The sequence below is a fragment of the Eublepharis macularius genome, chromosome 12 (genome assembly GCF_028583425.1).
Source record: "Eublepharis macularius isolate TG4126 chromosome 12, MPM_Emac_v1.0, whole genome shotgun sequence".
Lineage (NCBI taxonomy): Eukaryota > Metazoa > Chordata > Lepidosauria > Squamata > Eublepharidae > Eublepharis > Eublepharis macularius.
In genome coordinates this window covers 62049646-62068890 of record NC_072801.1, presented here as the reverse complement: position 1 = coordinate 62068890, position 19245 = coordinate 62049646, and the positions used below count along the sequence as shown (strand labels likewise).

The 19245-nt window shown below is 46.5% G+C and overlaps 2 protein-coding genes across 3 annotated transcripts; one reads left to right on the top strand and one right to left on the bottom strand.

Moving 5' to 3' along the window:
• The first annotated feature begins 42 nt into the window (after nt 1–42).
• On the top strand, nt 43–16228 carry TSEN34 (tRNA splicing endonuclease subunit 34). 2 transcript variants are annotated; one of them, XR_008597974.1, is made up of 6 exons: nt 43–219; nt 3349–3617; nt 5680–5848; nt 8579–8830; nt 10375–10992; nt 16122–16228. XR_008597974.1 is itself a non-coding variant. In XM_054993491.1 (6 exons), the coding sequence occupies exons 2-5, from the start codon at nt 3369–3371 to the stop codon at nt 10560–10562; spliced, it is 858 nt and encodes a 285-aa protein (XP_054849466.1). In that variant the 5' UTR covers nt 43–219; nt 3349–3368; the 3' UTR covers nt 10563–10585; nt 14036–14119. The 2 variants fall into 2 exon arrangements, 1 of the variants encoding a protein (XP_054849466.1); XM_054993491.1 differs by lacking the exon at nt 16122–16228 and adding an exon at nt 14036–14119 and having other exon boundaries at nt 10375–10585.
• Nucleotides 10896–18111, bottom strand: GRWD1 (glutamate rich WD repeat containing 1). The gene is made up of 7 exons (XM_054993490.1): nt 17889–18111; nt 17118–17235; nt 16789–16954; nt 16488–16701; nt 16236–16378; nt 13094–13291; nt 10896–12974 (listed from the first exon to the last, which is right to left on the bottom strand). The coding sequence occupies exons 1-7, from the start codon at nt 18109–18111 to the stop codon at nt 12663–12665; spliced, it is 1374 nt and encodes a 457-aa protein (XP_054849465.1). The 3' UTR covers nt 10896–12662.
• Nucleotides 18112–19245: the final 1134 nt, after the last annotated feature.

Genomic DNA, 19245 nt, shown 5'->3' with positions numbered 1-19245 from the left:
GCAGCCATTGGCCCTTCTTGCATACTGTATTGGACGAGGTATCTATCACTCAGGACGATTGGAGGGGGCATTTCCATTAAGGGGGCAGCGATGGGAAACAGGATTCCTGGGCTTGCACGCGGAATCCCATTTGCACGCGGCTAAGGAGTTGAAAGCGCAGGACCCGGTTTGCAAGCAGAGGAGGGCGAGCTGGGAGTGGAAGGATCCGGACACTCGAAGGTGCGTGCACGCGTGACTCAGAATGGGGATGGAGGCGACCGACACTCCTGCTTTCTTTCGGGATGCCTCCCCCTCCCCCAAATCTCCTATCCCCTTAGTTACAGCCCCATCTGCGGCAGGTTTGCTTGGAATCAACCCCAGGTAGTCAGTTGAGTGTTACTGTTAAGTGAGATATGAAATCAGCAGAGCTTCTCCTGCTCCAGGAAAAGGTAGAGGATTATTTAAATTTTGCTTGAACATCTTCCATTCAGTTAGATCAAGATGGGTAGCCTGTTAGTCTGTCTGAAGCAGTAGAAAAGAGCAAGAGTCCAGTAGCACCTATAAGACTGACAAGAGTACCATAAGTGTTGTTAGTCTCATAGGTGCTACTCTTTTCTACTACTTTCCATTCAGTCGTTCCCCACCCCCACCCCAAATCATTGACTACCGTAAGTTGTGACCCTATAGGGGTACCAGCTCCGGATTGGGGGAAGAGCCTGGAGGGCAGGGTTTGGGGATGGACGGAGGGATCTCAGCTAGGTATAATGTCGTACATAATGATCTCAGGTAAGTATAATGCCACAGATATAATGCTAGGTGTAATGTCATGCCTTGACCCAGGTAAGCCCACTTCCATCAGATCTCAGAAGCTAAGCAGGGCCAGCTTTGAATAGTAAGTGGAAGGGAAACCTCCAAGGAAGGCCTGGGTCTCTATGCAGAGGCAGGCAAGGGCAAACCACCTTTGTTAGACGCTTGCCTTGAAAACCCCAGCAGGTGTCACCATAAGTCAGCCGTTTCTTCACAGCACTTTTCCCCACCCCTGCAATACAATGCTACAATAATCCCTGCCATCTGGAGATCAGTTATAATTTTGGGAGATCTTCAGGTCCCACCTGGATATTTGCAGCCCTATAACCTGTAGGTATACCTGTACCTTTAGTTATTATTTATTTATTATATTATTTCATCCACCCTCCTCACCAGGTGAGCTCAAGGTGGAATACATTTCAATTTACATAAATAACAGTTAAAAACATTATACAAATAACATTAAAACAACTTTATACAATAAATACAATACAGCTGCTCTTCAGATGGTGATGATAAAATACTGCTTTTCAAGCTCTGGCTCATATATAGACTCACATGTAGAGTGGTGGACAGATCTTTAGTGTGACCAGTGGGGGCCCAACCTAGCCTCCACTATATGCTTGCCAGAACATCTGTCTTACAGGCCTGGTGGAAAGATAACAAATCCTACCAGGCCCTGGTTTCCTCAGACAGAGTGTTCGGCTAGGTCGGTGCCAGGACCGAAAAGGCCCTGGCTGTGGTCAAGGCCAGGCGGGCCTCCCTTGGGCCAGGGACCACCAAAAGTTGTTTATTTGTTGAACGAAGCATCCTGTCACGGGCTGGGCCAGCCCAAGCAGGGTGGTTCAAGTCCAAACCTTAAGGCCAAAGTCAAAGGGGAGTTCCAAGAGCAAAAGCCAAGTCAAACCGGTGGTCAGAGCACGAGATAAAGCCAGGAGTGAGTCCAGAGTCCAAAAACAAGGTCAGGCACAGTCCAAGGTCAGTCACCGATAGTGTCAGGTCCAAAAGCAGGCATGGGCAAGGTTCACGGAACACAGAGTGGTTGCAGGCAATAGATACGTTGCTTCCATACCCAGCAGTTCCTTCAGACTGACTCTTATAGCCAGGCGTGGTTTTCAGCCAGCTGCTGGGGCTCTATCCTGCCACTACTCATCGTTACTCTCCAGCAGCTGGCGTTGGCTCAAGAGGCGAGCACTGCGCCATCTCTCCTGCAGTTCCAGTCTCTGGCGCTGCCTGCAGCGTTCCTTGGGCGTGGGTGAACATGGGGGGGTGGAGGCTCTTGGCTGCGCTGCACCTGTAGAAGTCCCTGGCTGAGCTTCCTCTGTAGTATTGGAGCTAGAGGGTGCTGGTGCCTCAGCTGCTGGCTGTAAGCTCTGATCAGCCAGCAGCTGTTGCTCCTGATTGCTGGCTTCTGCTGAATCAGGGCTAGGGCTGGCTACACAGGGCTCCTCTTCTCCTGAGGAGTCCTGGCTGGCTACACGAGGCTCCTCTCCTCCAGAGGAGACCTCACTCTCAGACTGGGCCATGACACATCCTCTGGGGTACATATGAGAAATGATTTCTGCAATTCATGGAAGGGAATAGTGTGGTCTTTGAGTGGCATTTTATAGTTTTTAATTTTCCTTATTTCTTCTGGAAAAAACAGAGAAAGAACATTGGGGTTAGTAAGTACAGAGTGACAACACCCACCTCTCGGCCCAGGGGTGAGAGACCATTTGTGTGTAAGGCAACCTCTCCACACCTCAGCATCAGGTGCCTTCCCAGTCTGTTGGGTGTGAGGCTTCTCCCTCACCGGCATCCCCAACTGACGGCCTGCTATCCTACCAGCTCTCCAGGCAGGTGTCCTCTGGCCTCAGATGGGCAGGGAAGGGGGTTGCACCACCTTGTTCCTTCTCCCTCCCTGGGAGTAACAGCACACTCCAGCTGCCTCTCCCTGCAAAATCCTCCTTGGCCTTCACAGGAACCTGAATTTAAAGGCCTCCCCTTGCCCCACCTCCCTGGCTCTGCCCCCAATCTCCACTTAGTCTCCCTGACTGGCCCTGCTCCCAGCCTATCTGATAGGAGGGCTGGGTAGACTCCGCAGTCTCCCCACCCACTCCATCCCAGCCTAAGGTAGGGCATTTGGTCTACTCTCTGCCTTGCTCGTCCCTGCTGCTTCTGAACCTCTCCAGTGGCTCCCTTGGCAGCTTGGGGCCTGTGCCTGTCTGGCTTGTGCTGATGGCAATCTCCTGTGGGCCTAGATGAAGTGGAGCTGTCTGGGCAATTGCAGAAGGAGGGTGAGTCTGCTGAGTGGCTGCAGGCTGTTCCCCAGAGTGGTGCCTGGGCGTCGGCTGCAACTGGCCTAAGGGTGAGAGAGGCCTGGGGGCCTGTAAAGGCTCCTGCAACTGAGGTACTGCCAGAGGCTGTGCTGCAGGGCCTGAAGATGGTGTCTGTTGCTGCAGGGCTGGTGGTGGGGGTAGACAGAAGGACGGTGTTGCCAGACACAGGGAAAGTTCTCTAATCAGCTGGCCTTGCTTCTGGGACCAAGGAATCTTGCAATCATTTTCTACTTGGTCTTTCTAGGGAAAGACTAACAGACCGTAATGATCCGAATCCACGTCTTGGAGGGAAAGGCTTTTGTGTGGAATTGCGCTGATGTGCAACGTATCCGAGAGGAGCATCGCATTGTTGGCACGCTGGTTGGGGCATTGGCTCGGAAGCCACGGCAGAATGTGCGGCTGGGTCTTCCCCTCCAGTTGCTGCCGGAAGAGGCCCGGCTGTTGTTGGAGAAAGATGTGGCCACCTTGATTAAAAACCCATCTTCCAAGCCCTTTGCAGATGATGCAGAACAGGTAATGGTCGATCCAGTCTTTGACAGTCCCCTACAGAGGAAAAGCCCCATATCCTTGGCAGATCTGGTGTCGGCTAGGACGAACAGGGAGGATGGGCCTCCTAGATGCTGCCATCCATGTAGAGTAGATCAGTATCCTGCAACCTTTTCAGACCCAGGAGCCGTCCTTCATCTTGAGTGGCAATATGGAACCCACGGGTTACAGACATCTCTCTGATTTGCCCGCCTTGCCCCCCTTTAGATGCTCAGATGTAAAAAATGGCAGAACTCCTTGTTCAATACGGGCTTAAGAAAAGAGAAATTTTGCAGGAGCAGCAGAGGGTAAGAAAGCCCCATCCACCAAAATATTTTCTTCCATGCTGCAAAACGGTTGCAAATAGAGCAACTCTCTCATCCTTTCCTTCTCTTTCAAAAGAAACTCAAACCAAAAAAACAAAGTGATGGTGTCACTGGTTCAAGCCCCAATAGGTCAAAATGTGATTGCACTTTGTTGGGCACACGGTTGTAGCTGGAATTTCATTTCCTAAAGGCTGGTCCAAAGATGCGGGATGGCAACAGATCACTCTTTATGCCTCCCTTCTCACCATCTGTTGCATTCCCCATGTGCCAGTGGTCATGGAGTAGGTCATGTCCAGCTTGCACGGCTACCTGGTCCTCTCCTCAGAGTGTGCAGTTTATAAATCCTTCTCTATCCATTTCATTCCTAATTATAGTAAGGAATTGGTCCATATTGTGTAGTGATTTCTACTACAGATGGATAAGCAGATCACAGCTGTGGCCAGGGTTGCCTTTTACCAGCTTTGACTTGTTAACCAGCTGCGGCCTTTCCTGGGCAGAAAAGATCTGGCCACTGTGGTACATGCCCTAGTTTATGTTACTGCAGTGCGTGCTGCCTGGGGCTGCCCTTGAAAAATGTTTGGAAACTTCAGTTGATGCAGAATGCTGCAGCCAGGATTTTGGGTGGGTCACAGGGAATATATCACTCTAATCTTGATTTACCTACACTGCCTCCCAATTTGTTTCCATGCACAATTCAGGATGCTGATGCTGACATTTAAAGCCCCATATTAGTTGGGGCCAACATACCTGAAAGACTGCCTATTTCCCTTATGAACCTACCTAAGCACCGTGGTCATTGTTGGAGGCTCTGCTTCAGGTGCCCCTGTCTTCCAAGATTAGGTGGGTGGCAACCTGAGAGAGGGCCTTCTTGGTGGTGGCACCAAAATCTGGAACTTTCTCCCCAGGGAGATTCGTCAGTCCCTTTCTGTTGCTGTCTTCTGGTGGCAGATGAAGACTTCTGTTTTTCTTGAGATTTCCTTAGTGATGCCTCCTCTCTCCCCAGTGTTTGAACTGTTGTTTTTGTCTTTTGTCTTTTAAATTCTGGTTTTAAATTGTTTTAACAATACTTTTACATGTTGGTTTTAATGGCTTTTAAAGATGATGTTTTAATTTGTATGTTTTAAATTTGTTAGCCCCTTTGGTGGTCCTGTGAGGGCAGAAAGGGGGGGGGATAAAAGGTTATTAATAATAATAATTCCAATAAAATGTCCTTTCCTTTCCTGGTACAGTTGTTTTGGCCATAGCCTTAAGCCTAACCCCCCATTAACAAAGACAAAATACTAAAACTACTATTCCCAATAATACTGATAAAAGCATCTCACTCCAATCACAAAAATTTCCTAATTTTATGCTGGATTACTAAAAGGTAGGATGCCAGTGACCTGGTAATGTATGGGTCCTTATCCTGTAAAAGAAAAGAAAGGCTCTGATTAATATTTGTGATTATTAGATATTTTACTAAGTAATATAATAAAAGAGCATAGTGAGTTTTTTAAATACATGATGACAGTGGTGAGAGTAGTAATTAATAAAGTTGTCGTTGTTGTTATTCCAGTAGTGGATTTGGAATAAAATGTGCAGTTTGCAACCTGGTGAAATTGGCATGTTTGCAGTATAACCCTGTGAGAATTCGTAAAACTGAGTTTGAGCTCCGAAGTCAGATTTATTCTGGGATGCAGAAGCAGAGAAAAGGCGCCACTCAGCTTGCATGCCCGTGTTTACAGGATCCCCTATTCTTGGAGGCAGTGGCTGCCTACCAAGAGGAGCAAGAGGAGAGCTACATGGAACAGCTGAGGCTGGCGGCTGAACAGAGGAAGGCCCTGCTGGGCTCCCTGGCTGAACGCATCGCGCAGGGTCGGGCAAAGAAACAGCAGCAGAAAGGGGAAGGAGGAGGTGAGTGTCGCTCTTTAGCACCGTGGTGCCTGTATGTTGGGTGCAGAGACAGGGACTCTTCAGAAGGATACAAAAACAGTTCCACTGGCCCGGACCAATCCTATAGCGGTTATCCATGGCAAGAAGCGGATGCTCCAGGAAGGAAACAATACAGGAAACGTCCAGCAGAAGACACTATAAATATTCCTTAATTCTGTTTCTGGTTTTGAAGGTGTTAGGATTCCATGCTTGTGAACAAAGGCTATGAACAGAAACCCATTTTTCACTACCTTTCATAACCTTAGAACGTGGGATCACATATATAGATGTCTGCTAGCTACTGCCAAAAGACGTGGCAATGGCCAGTAGATTTTGTTACTATTAATAACCATCTCTTGTAGTGATATTCCTCACTCACTAACCATGGGTAGCACGTAAGCATAACTTCTTTATCAACCAGAACTCCACTTTAGCTGAGAGTGTAAGAGCAGCCAGTTTGGTGTAGTGGTTAAGAGCAGCAGGACTCTAATCTGGAGAACCGGGTTTGATTCTTCACTCCTCCACTTGAAGCCAGCTGGGTGACCTTGGGTCAGTCACAGCTCTCTGAGCTCTCTCAGCCTCCCTACCTCGCAAAGTGATTGTTGTGAGGATAATAACACATTTTGTAAACCGCTCTTAGTGGGCTTTAAGTTATCTCGAAGGGTGGTATATAAATAGAATATTATTATTGTTATGTAAAAGGGAAAACTCACATAGCAAATTCTTTCCAGCTCCTTTATCGTTTTGACAGTCCTTTTCTACAACTTTTCCAGAGCTACAATATCCTTTTTGCGAAATAGGTTGTACTCAGTATTTCAAATGTGGTTACACTATGGAGTGATACTAGGACACTGATGCCATACATCTCAATTCCTTTCTTAATAATATTTAGCACAGAATTTGCCATTTTTAGCACAGAATTCGCCATGTCAAGCTGAGGGATTACTTATTTTTAACCTCTTTATGGACAAACTAGGGGGAAAAACCTCTATGTGTTCTCAGCAGCACTCATCTTCATGCATTCCATGAATGAGCGATAGCACTGGAGGAAACTGCAACAGGCCAGCACAGTTCTGGGCTCTGTGTTAGAAGGTGGGGGGCTATTTAACTTTTGTCTGTTCTCTTCCTAAACTAATGTTGATTAGCTAAGGCTTAATTAACTAATTAGCTCAGATCAGGAATAAACAATTTGTATTTGCCCTTTCTATTCCATGGCTTTATTTACATAGCATTCTTTCTAATTAATATTTTATGTCTCCTACTGAGAAATTATTCTCAGACTAACAACAAAGCCCGTTGTGGGAAAAAATACAATGGGCTCTAGAAAGGGGAGGGTGGGCAGGCATTGCCTCCTCCTCTGTGACTGATCCCAGGCAGATGAAGGCCAAGCGGGCAGGCAGGCATGGCCACCTGCTCTGTGCCTGATCCCGGCCAGCTGAATGGGGGGGGGGTGGGCATTGCCTCCTGCTGCACTCCTGATCCCGGTTGGGTGAAGAAGGGAAGGCATTGTCTCCTACTCTGTGCCTGATTCTGGCTGGGTGAAATGGGTGGGGGGGCATTGCCACCTGCTCTGCTCCTGATTCCGTCAGGTTGAACGGAGGTGGGGAGGTGGGCAGGCATCGCCTCCTGCTCTGCACCTGATCCAGGCTGGGTGAAGGGGGCGGGCATTGTCACCTGTTCCTCATTTGATCCTGGGCCAGGTGAAGGAGGCCGGGCATTGCCACCTGCTCCCACCTGATCCCAGCTGGGTGAAGATGGGGGTGGGCATTGCCAGCTGCTCTGTTCCTGATCCAACCTGGATGGGGAGGTGCAGGCATTGCCACCTGATCTTGGCTGGGTGAACGGGGAGAGAGGACATTGCCACCTACTTTGCTCCTGATATGAGCTGGGTGAAGAGGGGGTGGGCATTTCCACCTGCTCTGCTCCTGATCCCAGCTGGGTGATGGCGGGGGGGTGGGCATTGGTACCTACTCCACTCCTGATCCCAGCTGGGTGAAGGGCATGTGGGCATTGCCTCCTGCTCCATGCCTGATCCCAGCTGGGTGAAGGCAGGGGATGGGCATTGCTCCCTGCTCCCCTCCTGATCCTCTGGGTGAAGGGCAGGTAGGAATTGCCACTTGCTCTGCTCCTGATCCCAGTTGGGTGGAGGCGGAGAGTGGGCATTGCCACCTTTTCCCTCCTGATCCCAGATGGGTGAAGGCAGGGGGCAGGCATTGTCACCTGCTCTGTGCCTGATTTCAGCCTGGGCTACCTGTCGCAGCATACTCTCTGGAGGTCCGGTTGCTTCATCTGGGCTTTCCTCAGATGAAAGCTTTCCTCAGCTGTTGTTTCGTCCACAACAATGACCTTCTGGTGGTGCACCAGGGTAGGAAGTGAGTTGTCTTGAATATGCTTGTTGTCTTTTATATAGTAGGATGTGGTTCTCAGCCTCTGATCTGCAGCTCCAAGGACTATTTCTGAAGATACGATCCCTAAAACTGTTTCTATAAAACCACGATTACATATCAAATCATTTATGTAACAATGCATCTAGAGAATCAAAGATATATACAAGTCCTTTAAAAAGATGGGAGTGAAGTTGCTAGAAATGGGACCATAAACTCTGATGCTACTTCCTGTGTGGATCAACCACCCACAGGAAGCTCAAGGAGAAAGTACAGCCAGTTTTTCAGTGCTGGGTGTGGTGATATTCACTGTTGCTTTTCTTTCTAGAGCCTCTGTCAAAACCTGCAGATCCGGAATCTAGTTTTGTGTTTCCCCGGGAATCTATGATGGTCCAGCTTCCCACAGAGCGGACCTGGCTGGGTCAAGAAGAGGTCGACTGGCACCTGCCCTCCAAAGAGTGGCCTTATGGTGGACAACCGGAACATGAGATGCGTTACTGTGTTTTCCAGAGCCTTTGGGAACAAGGCTACTATATCACCAGTGGGAGCAAATTTGGGGGCGACTTCCTTGTTTATCCAGGTAGAGGAAATGTCTGTGGCTGGCAGGGAGTTGAGGGGACTAGTAGCAGGGTTTGTGGACTCTGCCTTGGTGAGCCCATTCAAGGGAAGCGTGAAATGGATGAACGTGCCGATTCCCACCACTGGTCCATCTAGCTCCGAACAGGCAGTGGCTCTCCAGGCTCTTGAGCGGAAAAAACTCCCCCGTATGTAGCTGAAGAAAATTAGAAAAGAGTAAGAGTCCAGTAGCACCAACAAGATTAACAAAATTTGTGGTAGATAATGAGCTTTCGTGAGTCACAGCTCACTTCAGATACAGCTGGAATGTGAGTCCATCTGTCCTTATATATAAGAGAGTGTTCAGATCCAGATGCCAAATGACAAAAGCCAGTGAATGACAATAGCAGGTGTGATTGGATAGGGTGAGGTATGCAGAGGGCTAGTGGATAGGGAGAAAACGGCATTGGTAATGAGACAGGAAGCCCAGGTTTTGATTGAATGCAGGTGGATACATTGTCTTAAGCTTCATTATCAGTTGCAATTCAGCAGTCTCTCTTTCTAAGTTCCCTTTGAAATTCCTCTGCAGAAGCACTGCTACTTTTAGGCCACCTCCAGAGTGAAAAAAAAAAGCTCATGCCCTACCACAAATTTTGTTAGTCTTATAGATGCTACTGGACTCTTGATCTTTTCTACTGCTACAGACAGACTAACAAGACTACCCATCTTGATGAAAAATTTTTTAAAAAGTTGATTTGCCATTCCTCACTTTATGTTCTTTGGGAAGGAGGATGCTTGACTGAAGGAGTCTCCTGCCCTCTATCCAGATAGCTGAGGAGAAACAGCAACGTGCAGTCTTAAAGAAACGTAGCCTGCCTCTGACACTGTCCTTACAATTTCTAAATTCAGAAATTTCCAATTATGTTGTGGTTAGCTTCCCCCCCCCCTACAATGAAAGGGTGGTGGCATGCTCCTAGTCTAGTAATTCTTACTTGGAAAAAATCTGAAGTAAAGGTTTATTTCTAAGTACTTCCTTGGAAGTGATTAAGATTCCCATCCATTTTTTCTGCCTTATAGCCACAGCAGCAGACTTTAAGTCATGCTTATATTGTAGTCTCCTCCAGAGTCTCTTGGGAATGGCAGTTAGCTCAGAAATCCTTAAGAAATGCCACACCTGAGGTTCTTATGGGGCATGCTAGCCTTGGAGAAGCACCTATTGCTTGTTTCTGGACCTGGGGATGTGCACTTTAGAAAAAAATTGCACCCATTTGTTTTAGAATACAAGGGAGCCATCAAGGATGAGATCTTTCATAACAACAGAGTGCTTATGTATCACCCTTCTAGCTAGATCAGTGCCCACTCAGAGTGGTGAACAGTCACTGTTGTTATTATCTCCACAATACAGCTGGGGCTGAGAGGAGTGGCTTTCCCAAGGCCACCTGCAGAGCTCATGGCAGGAGTCGAACCAGCAGAGTGCTGATTCGTAGCTCAACCATTTAACTGCTATGCTACAGCTGCACAGACTGGTCACTTTTCCTCTGGTAATCCTTCTGCCTTCCACCCCTGCAGGTGACCCAATGAGGTTCCATGCCCATTACATCGCCCTCTGTGTGACTCGAGATGCACCCCTTTCCTTGTGTGACATCATCAGTGTGGGACGGCTTGGCACCAGCGTCAAAAAGACTGTTCTTCTTTGCTCGGTGGACCAGGATGGGACTGTAGTGTACACATCCCTGCAGTGGAGCGGGATGCAGTGAGAAATAGACTGGCCATTATTAAGGTATTCAGATAACACTGCTGAGCTCTAGGCCAGCCATTCCAACAATGGAGAGGGGCTGGTATTCCTCAGCGAAGGTTGCTCTAGGCCACCTTGCTCACACTTGGCCTTTATCAACATTTCCATTGCATAAACGGTTGCAATAATTCTTAGGGGGGTCCTTGTACAGCCAACCTCTTCCAGGGGCACCTACAGAGAGCTCCATTTTGGAAAGAGTTAAGACTATTTCTACCAGGCTGCCATGAACAACCCTGCCACGATCTAGAGACTCCCGTCCCTCAATGCTGAAACTCAGCCACTGGACACAGGCAGCTAAAATGTATTACTGGAGTTTATTAAAGAACGAACATAGGAGCGTATGTAAACCAGGAATCACTCTTTAAAGACATTTAGATAAGGCACAAAAACAAGTAAGTGCTTGCTTTTCTATATATCATCTAAATAACTAAAACGACTACAAGCTAACAGTCTATCGTTCTCTGGCGTAGTTCCAAGGCTGGTTGTTCTCAGCAAAGAACAACCAACTCTCATGCCATCCAACTCTAGGTATCCTGGCAGAGTGGCATGGAGCTAAGAAGCTCTCTCACGCATTGTAGATGGGCAACAATGAGGTAAAGGCTGAGGTTTGCTTAGAGACAATGAGGATTCTTAAGATATGTGTAGGTCGGCCCACCAGTCTGGGAACCAATCAGGGCTCAGTTACTTCGTTGGCATTACAGCGTGTGAAAATATGGAGAGTGCTGATTAGGAGAGGAGTTCAGCTACCAGGCTGTGGCCTGTTCAAGGCCACTTTCTCACAGGAACAAAGTGCCCACAGGTGCATCCAATTAAGAAGGGACTTCCCACAAAACAGGCCTCATGCAGAGCCTGCGTGAACAGAAGCCTGAACCAAAGTTTCAAACTTACACTCTACAGAAGCTGGCAAAATGCCCTGTTCTTACAAACCTCTGCAGTGGCATGAAAGGGACGTCTCTTTCCAGTGCTGCTTTTTTCGTTTGCCAGCTCAGAAACACGAGGGGACCAGGGCTGAGGAAACAGGGCTGGGAATGTGACCTAAAGGCAAAGGTAGCTCTTGCTACATAATAATGATATTTGATTTATTATCAGGAGAAAATGCCCACTCAGAGCTGTTTCAAAGTATGTTGTTATTATCCCCACAACAAAACACCCTGTGAGGTGGGTGGGGCTGAGAGAGCTCCAGAGAGCTGTGACTAGCCCAAGGTCACCCAGCTGCCTTCAAGCGGAGGAGTGGGGAATCAAACCCAGCTCTCCAGATTATCATGCTCTTAACCACTACACCAAACTGGCTCTCATGCAGCCAACAGCAGTTTTCTTTATGACGCAGAGGCGGGATATTGAGCAAGCCCCTCTGTCAACATGCCTGCATGGCCAGCAAGACAAAAGCTTCTTGAGCCCCTGGTGGGTCAGGCCTGCAGACACCTAAGTGGCTCATAAGACGTTCAGGGCTGTGCGAAAAATTCAACAGCAGGAAGGACTGAGCCCAGGGGGTTGACTTTGTTTCAAAATACTTTATTTAATTAAATGCAAATGTAGAGTTATCTTCAAGAGGTCTGGCATGAATAAACAGGCCATGGGCATGCTCTTTGTAGAGGGACTCTGGTTCTGAGGTACTCAGCCAAACGCTGCTTCCTTCCACCTGAAGAGCTCCATGTTTTTTCTGAGCTCAGCCCTTTCCCCCACCTCACCAGAATGGTTGTGCATGAATAACTGATTTGTCAGACTTAGTTACAGGGGGGAAATCCCCCCTGGCCAGTTAAAATGGGATTTCTTTTCTGGCATAGAAGCGATAACTGTTAAAGTGGCACACAGATAATTCTGTCACTGGAAGACAGGAAAGTAGAGGCCCTCATTGAAGGCTTAGTCTAGTAAAGTGGTGGTGACTTCTTTTCCTCATTCAATCAGACCGAAAAACAACCCATTTTGAAAGGGTTTTTGAGTTCACAGGATGATACCCATTTTGAAACAAGCACTGCTGAAGCAGAGGCGAAGAACCATCTTAAGAACAGCCAGTCTGTCGTTATCAGGGACATGCGAGCTGCCCTTTTGAAAGCCTCTCCTCTCAGACGCTGATGGTCCGAAAGACGTTGAAACCCGACAAAGCTGTGGTGATGACGGTGCCGGGACACTGTGGGTGCCAGTGCAGTTCCTTGATTTCATTCTCTCCTTGGTGAACAAACAGGAGCTGGGGTGGGATGGCAGCCAAAGCTGGGTCCTTCTCTTCCTCTGCATCGTCTCGCTCCACAGCCAAGTCCCACTGAGTAACCTGGTGGTCAGCACCGGACGCCGCAAACACGCCACTGTCTGTAGGGTGCCATTCGACAGAGGTGATGGGGGCAGTGTGCTGCTTGAAGGTGGCAACGGGCAAACCTTTCTACAGAGCGCGGAAAGACAAAAGGATGGATTGAGTTGAGGGGTTAGCAATAGAGTCCATAAACGGGGGCAGAAAAGAGGACAAGTGACACGCAGCAATAGAGGGAGCCAGTCACTAACCTGGAACTGCCTCAGGTCCCATATTTTTAGGGCTCCGTCGTCACCACCACTGACAATAAAGGGCTCGTTCTGGTTCCAGCTGATTACGTTGACATCTGCATCATGTGCCTGGCTGGTGGTCAGCATGCAAGCTTGCCCAGGGGCCGCCCTTATATCCCAGATCCTGATGGAGGCATCTGCTGAGCAGGATGCAAACACCTGTCCCAAGAACAAGGTCAGGGATTGGTACCCAAAGCACAGCGGTAGCAAGCCCATCCAAGACTCCTATGGGTCCGTCTAGCTTAGCATCAGCAGAACTCGTGTCTTCCTGATCTGGCTCGGATCTGCAACCTAGACACTAGCACACCTTTGCTCTACACTGTTAAAATGCTGTGCTCAAATTAAGTGATGCAAAGCAACGCTCAGGCAGAAGTACTCCTTTCATAGAATCTCACTTTGTGAGTCTGCAGAATTTGGGATGTTGATGACAGAGAATGATGGCATGGAAGGAGACAAGGGAAACAAGCATGGCCTAATCCTTCCCAAAACTGATCCTAAACCCATTGCTTTCAGCAGTTTTAGGCATACCTAATGTTGCATGGACAGAGCACGTTCGATAAAATGAAAGTTAATAGTGGATACTAAGACACAATAATCAATTTTTTGTATTAATTAAATAAGTGCAAAGTGCTACGTACTAAATTCATATGAATAAAGAATAAATACATTTACAATAAATAGCTAAAAACCATACAAAATATCCACAATCCAATAAATACAATAATAGGGCCAATAAAGTCCACAGATTGTAATATGAAACTGACATCCAACAGAGAGCTCATAGTTGATTCTCTTTACAGCTGCAACAGCAAAAATGGATCCCAAGGGAATAAGAACTTCGACAGGTAAGTGGTGTCCAAACTGAAAACCAAACATATTATTATTTTTTTCTTTTTGCTACAGGTGGAGCCGGAACGGGAGGAACCAAGTTCCACAATCCCAACAAGGGGTCAGCTAATAAGGGTCTTGTTTCATTGGACCAATTTCACCAGGGGATATTAATAAAGTCCACCCTGCATCTGGAAAGAAACTATCAGAATAAATATTTTGATATTCACACCCAAGAATTTCTCTGTGGTTCATTCAAACATTACTCACCCACTGGCACACCTGCAATCTCCTGTGTATCAGCATTCGCCGCACCCCACGCTTCGGCTGTGCGCAAACTGCCTTCAGGGCTACTTGGCTTAAATGGATAACCGTTTTGTAACTGACAGAGGATTTAAAGGTACATACATATACTACAATTCACAAGTAACAACTAAGATTCAACTCATTATTTAAACCACGTGGGTCCAAACTCCCTAAATAATGGATTCAAAATGCTTCCTTCTGTAATAAGATTTTATGAATTCTATCCGCTTTATCTTTGGCTCCAACAAACAAAACCATGTATTTAAAAGCATCACATTTATGTTGACATGTAATGAAATGCTATACGATCAGCTTAGCCCGCATGCACACCCCAGAATGTTACTGGCCACTTTGCACGTGGCCGTTGTAAGGTGTGCACATTAGCCTTGGCATGGAATAACATTACCCTTAGAAATGGAGAAGTTACCATCAAATTAAGACATTTCTCCACGTGTCAGACAGCAGGAGTCGTCTATCTGATTGAGCATGAATGTCAAAAAATCTATGTAGGCAGCACTATCCACCCTGTAAAGGTACGAATTCTACACATCTAGAATTAAAAATAGAATGGCAGAAGCACCTCTTGTACAGCATTTCATTACATGTCAACATAAATGTGATGCTTTTAAATACATGGTTTTGTTTGTTGGAGCCAAAGATAAAGCGGATAGAATTCATAAAATCTTATTACAGAAGGAAGCATTTTGGATCCATTATTTAGGGAGTTTGGACCCACGTGGTTTAAATAATGAGTTGAATCTTAGTTGTTACTTGTGAATTGTAGTATATGTATGTACCTTTAAATCCTCTGTCAGTTACAAAACGGTTATCCATTTAAGCCAAGTAGCCCTGGAGGCAGTTTGCGCACAGCCGAAGCGCGGGGTGCAGCGAATGCTGATACACAGGAGATTGCAGGTGTGCCAGTGGGTGAGTAATGTTTGAATGAACAACAGAGAAATTCTTGGGTGTTAATATCAAAATATTTATTCTGATAGTTTCTTTCCAGATGCAGGGTGGACTTTATTAATATCCCCTGGTGAAATTGGTCCAATGAAACAAGACCCTTACTAGCTGACCCCTTGTTGGGATTGTGAAACTTGGTTCCTCCCGTTCCGGCTCCACCTGTAGCAAAAAGAAAAAAATAATAATATGTGTGTTTGGTTTTCAGTTTGGACACCACTTACCTGTCGAAGTTCTTATTCCCTTGGGATCCATTTTTGCTGTTGCAGCTGTAAAGAGAAAGAAAGAATCAACTATGAGCTCTCTGTTGGATGTCAGTTTCATATTACAATCTGTGGACTTCATTGGCTGTATTATTGTATTTGCTGGATATTTTGTATGGCTTTTAACTATTTATTGTAAATGTATTTATTCTGTTTTTATACGAATTTAGCACGTAGCACTTTGTACTTATTTAATTAATTTAAAAATAATGTTGATTATTGTGTCTTAGTATCCACTCCTGGTTGTGGGTTGCCATTATTAATTTTTGGTTTACTCGACTGGGAGTGCTTCTTTTTTGGTTGCCTCAGTCGAAAAAAAGGCATAGAAGCTCTTCAACAGTAGAAGTCTTTCTAACATTTAGAGCACATCGAGGCAATCAGTAGGAACTTTAATTTAGAGAAAGTTAAGCAAAGTAAACTTGCTCTAAAGGGGAGGGAAGGAGTTTTCCAAAATATTCAAATTCTCACTCTTATGTATTTATTAATTTTTTATTCACTTGATATATGTATTATTTTTATTAATTTCTTTATTATATATTTATTATTTTTGTTTGTTTACTTATTTTATTTATACTCTGCCTTTTCCCCGAATGGGGATCCGAAGTAGCTTACATCATTCTCCTCTCCTCCAGTTTATCCTCAGATCAACCCTGCAAGGTAGGTCAGACTGAAGTGTGTAACTGGGACAGCAATAGGGCAATAAGACTGCATACAATTCTACATGCCCCAAAGCAACTACTACTCACTGTGGCTTCATTTGGAGACCACTGCAGGTCTTCCACTGATGAAGTGTGGGCTGTGAAAGGCCGCTGATCTACAATCCATGAGCCATCCTCCTTCGGCGTCCACAAGTGGATATTTTTGTTGCAGTCACCAGTGAGAAGAGTGCCTGGAACGGATGACACCAAGTATCTCGAACTGTGCAGTCCAGCTGACTTAAGGTCTTCCAACTTTCTCTACAAGGCTGATGGCATTCCCCTCATTCCCTTTCCACTTACCTGGTTTCTTGGGGGACCAGTCCATAGCAAACCCCTCCGTCATGTGCCCAGCAAAGGAGAAGATGGGTTTGATTTTAGCCTGCTCTTCTCGCAGAAAGGCAGCCATTGCTTGAGGGTCTGACACAGCCACTATGGCGCTCCGTAGGTCATATAGGTTAACCTGCCCTTTCTCAGACCAAACAGCTGCTATCTGTGATCCACCAAACTCTGTCACCTATGAACAAAATAGACAGGGATATTCATTAAGGTGGACACTTATGTCAGAAAGCAAGGGCAACTGGACAGGGAACATGGACCATACCCGAACTCTGTTTATACCCCCATAATGGGGGATCATGGCCAGTTCCAGCTGGGGTTTCTTCTCTTCATTATCATCATCATCACTATCACTACTGCTCTCTGACTCCGAAGTTTCCTTGGTGGCTTGTTTCATCCCATGCAGGTTATGCATTTTCATTACCATCAATCTATTGGGGGGCAGGGAGGGAACATGAACAGCATTTAAAGGGTATATAAGTAGATTTATGTTCTTGCTCACTTAAACACAGTTGTTGCTGTTGCTGGCTCAGAGGGTCACTCCATTTGCGTTACCTGTAACCACCTCTGAAATCAGACTCAAGGCACTCTCACCTGTTGGCGTTGGCAGTTTCAGCCTGGGTGCCAGCGCAAAGCAGAAGACTCAAGGGGTAGCTGGTTCGATCTTCACCAAAGTCATCGTGCAAGATATCAAAACTCAAGCAAGGAGCACCTGGGTTTGGTGGAGAAAAGAGATGGGATCCCTATTCATTTCTATTACAATATTCTTTTGGTCTATAGTGAGATCTTGTCACTAATTCAATCTACTTCCAGGGACTCCAACTGCAACTTTAGGAAAGCGGCCAAAGGGTGTTAAGGGTCCACTTTATACCTCTGTGCTCCTGGCCCTCTGCATCTCACCTAATAACCTTTACTGACTTCTCAGTTGTATAATAACCTCAAAACAAATTCTGCCTTCCCCATGTGGCTGTGGCAAAAGAATGTTCCAACGATGGTTTTGCCAACTTCTAGGTGGGGCCTGGAGACCTAGAATTACAACATCTCCAGATTAACAGTGAACAGTTTCTCCTGGAGATAATGGCTGCTTTGGAGGGTAAATGCTATGGCATTATACCCTGCAGAGGTCCTTCCTCTTCCCAAACTCTGCCCATTCTAGGTTCTCCTCCCAAATCTCCAGGAGTTTCCCAGCCCAGAGTTGGCAACCCTACGAAATCTCAGGATCCCTGCATACCTAAGGCAAATTCATGCAGCACAGTCGGGGACCACCTCCAGCACTCCCATAGCTGATCCATATACTTATCCCTCCTAGTTGCTGCCTCCTCCCATTCGAAAATATAGAGCCCAGACTGCACAGTGCTTTCTCACCTGTGCCTGCACGGTGGTAAAGCCGATACGCGCGTTCATCCATCATCAACTCCTCCCCCTCTGCAGCACAGTCCTGCCCTTGAAAATAAAGCCCTGGTCTTGGACCCATCCTTTTTGCTCTCTTTTCCCCTTTCCTCTCCTCCTCCTCCATTTCCACATCTTCCTCCCTGTCACTACTGCTAGACCCGCTGGTCCCTTCACGCCACGGGCTAGCGTCCTCCATCTTGGAAAAGGGCAAATAGCTCCGCCTATCGAGACTCAGCATCCCTAACTTCCGGCGTTGTTTGTGCGCTTGCTCATAATGTTTTTCCGAAAGGGGAGCGCTAAAGAAAGTGTGTCACCGTCTTGGAAAGTGAGTAGAAATCTCACCCTCTCATGGTTCAAAGACCTGATCCCCTGCAATAATTTTAAAAACCTGTAACGGCCAGACAACTTCCCTCTTCCGGCAATCAAACTTTAGCTAAAAAAGTACAGAAGCCACATTAAGTGCGGGAAGAATACTAGTATTTTAGAAGTCGCCAGAGCCGCCATCTTAATTAAGGTAAACTGCTTTCTTGTAGATGCAAGGAAAGAGAGACGGCTTTATATTTTGGCAGTTCAATTGAATAATTTTTTGAGGGCGTGATCAGGTCTTTGAACCTTGAGAAGGAGAGAGGTAGCCATTCATAGGAACAAAATGAGCAGCTCTCATCGAAAACAGTAATCGGCTGGCGCCATTTTGAGTGTGGGTAGAGAATATCTGCCGCCATTTTGAGTTACTTTACCCTGATTGCTGCCATCTTGGAAAAGGGCATTCTCCCCTCTACTCCGCCCACAAATTTTAATTTTTGGTTGTTGTTGCCTGTTTTTTTTGTAAAAGTCTTAAAAACATACGTATGGATTCATCTATTTTGCAGGATGGACGTGTTACATACTGGCAAGCGTATCAAGACCATTTTGGAAAAAAGCAAACTCGACTTTGATACCCTGAAGTGCCATTTCTGAAAAGGGCAGTTCTTGTTTTAATAGGGTTTCTAGCTCTTGAGATGGGAATTCCTGGAGATTTGGGACTGGATCCTGGGCAGGGCGGAGTTTGAGGAGGGGGAGTGACCTCAATAAGATATAATGCCATAGCCTCCAAAACATCCGTTTTATTGAGGGAACTCATCTATATCATCTGGAAATGAGTTGTAATTCGAGGAGATCTCCAGGCCTCACCTGGAGGTTGGCAACCTTATAATCACCATGGTAACCCCATTCTCTGCAGCCCTACTGATTCCATTATACATTTGGTTTAGCGTTCTGGAAATGCTTAGCTACATCTCTGTACCACTTGATGCCCTTCTGTCACAGTTGCCTTCATTACTCTCTGCTAAAT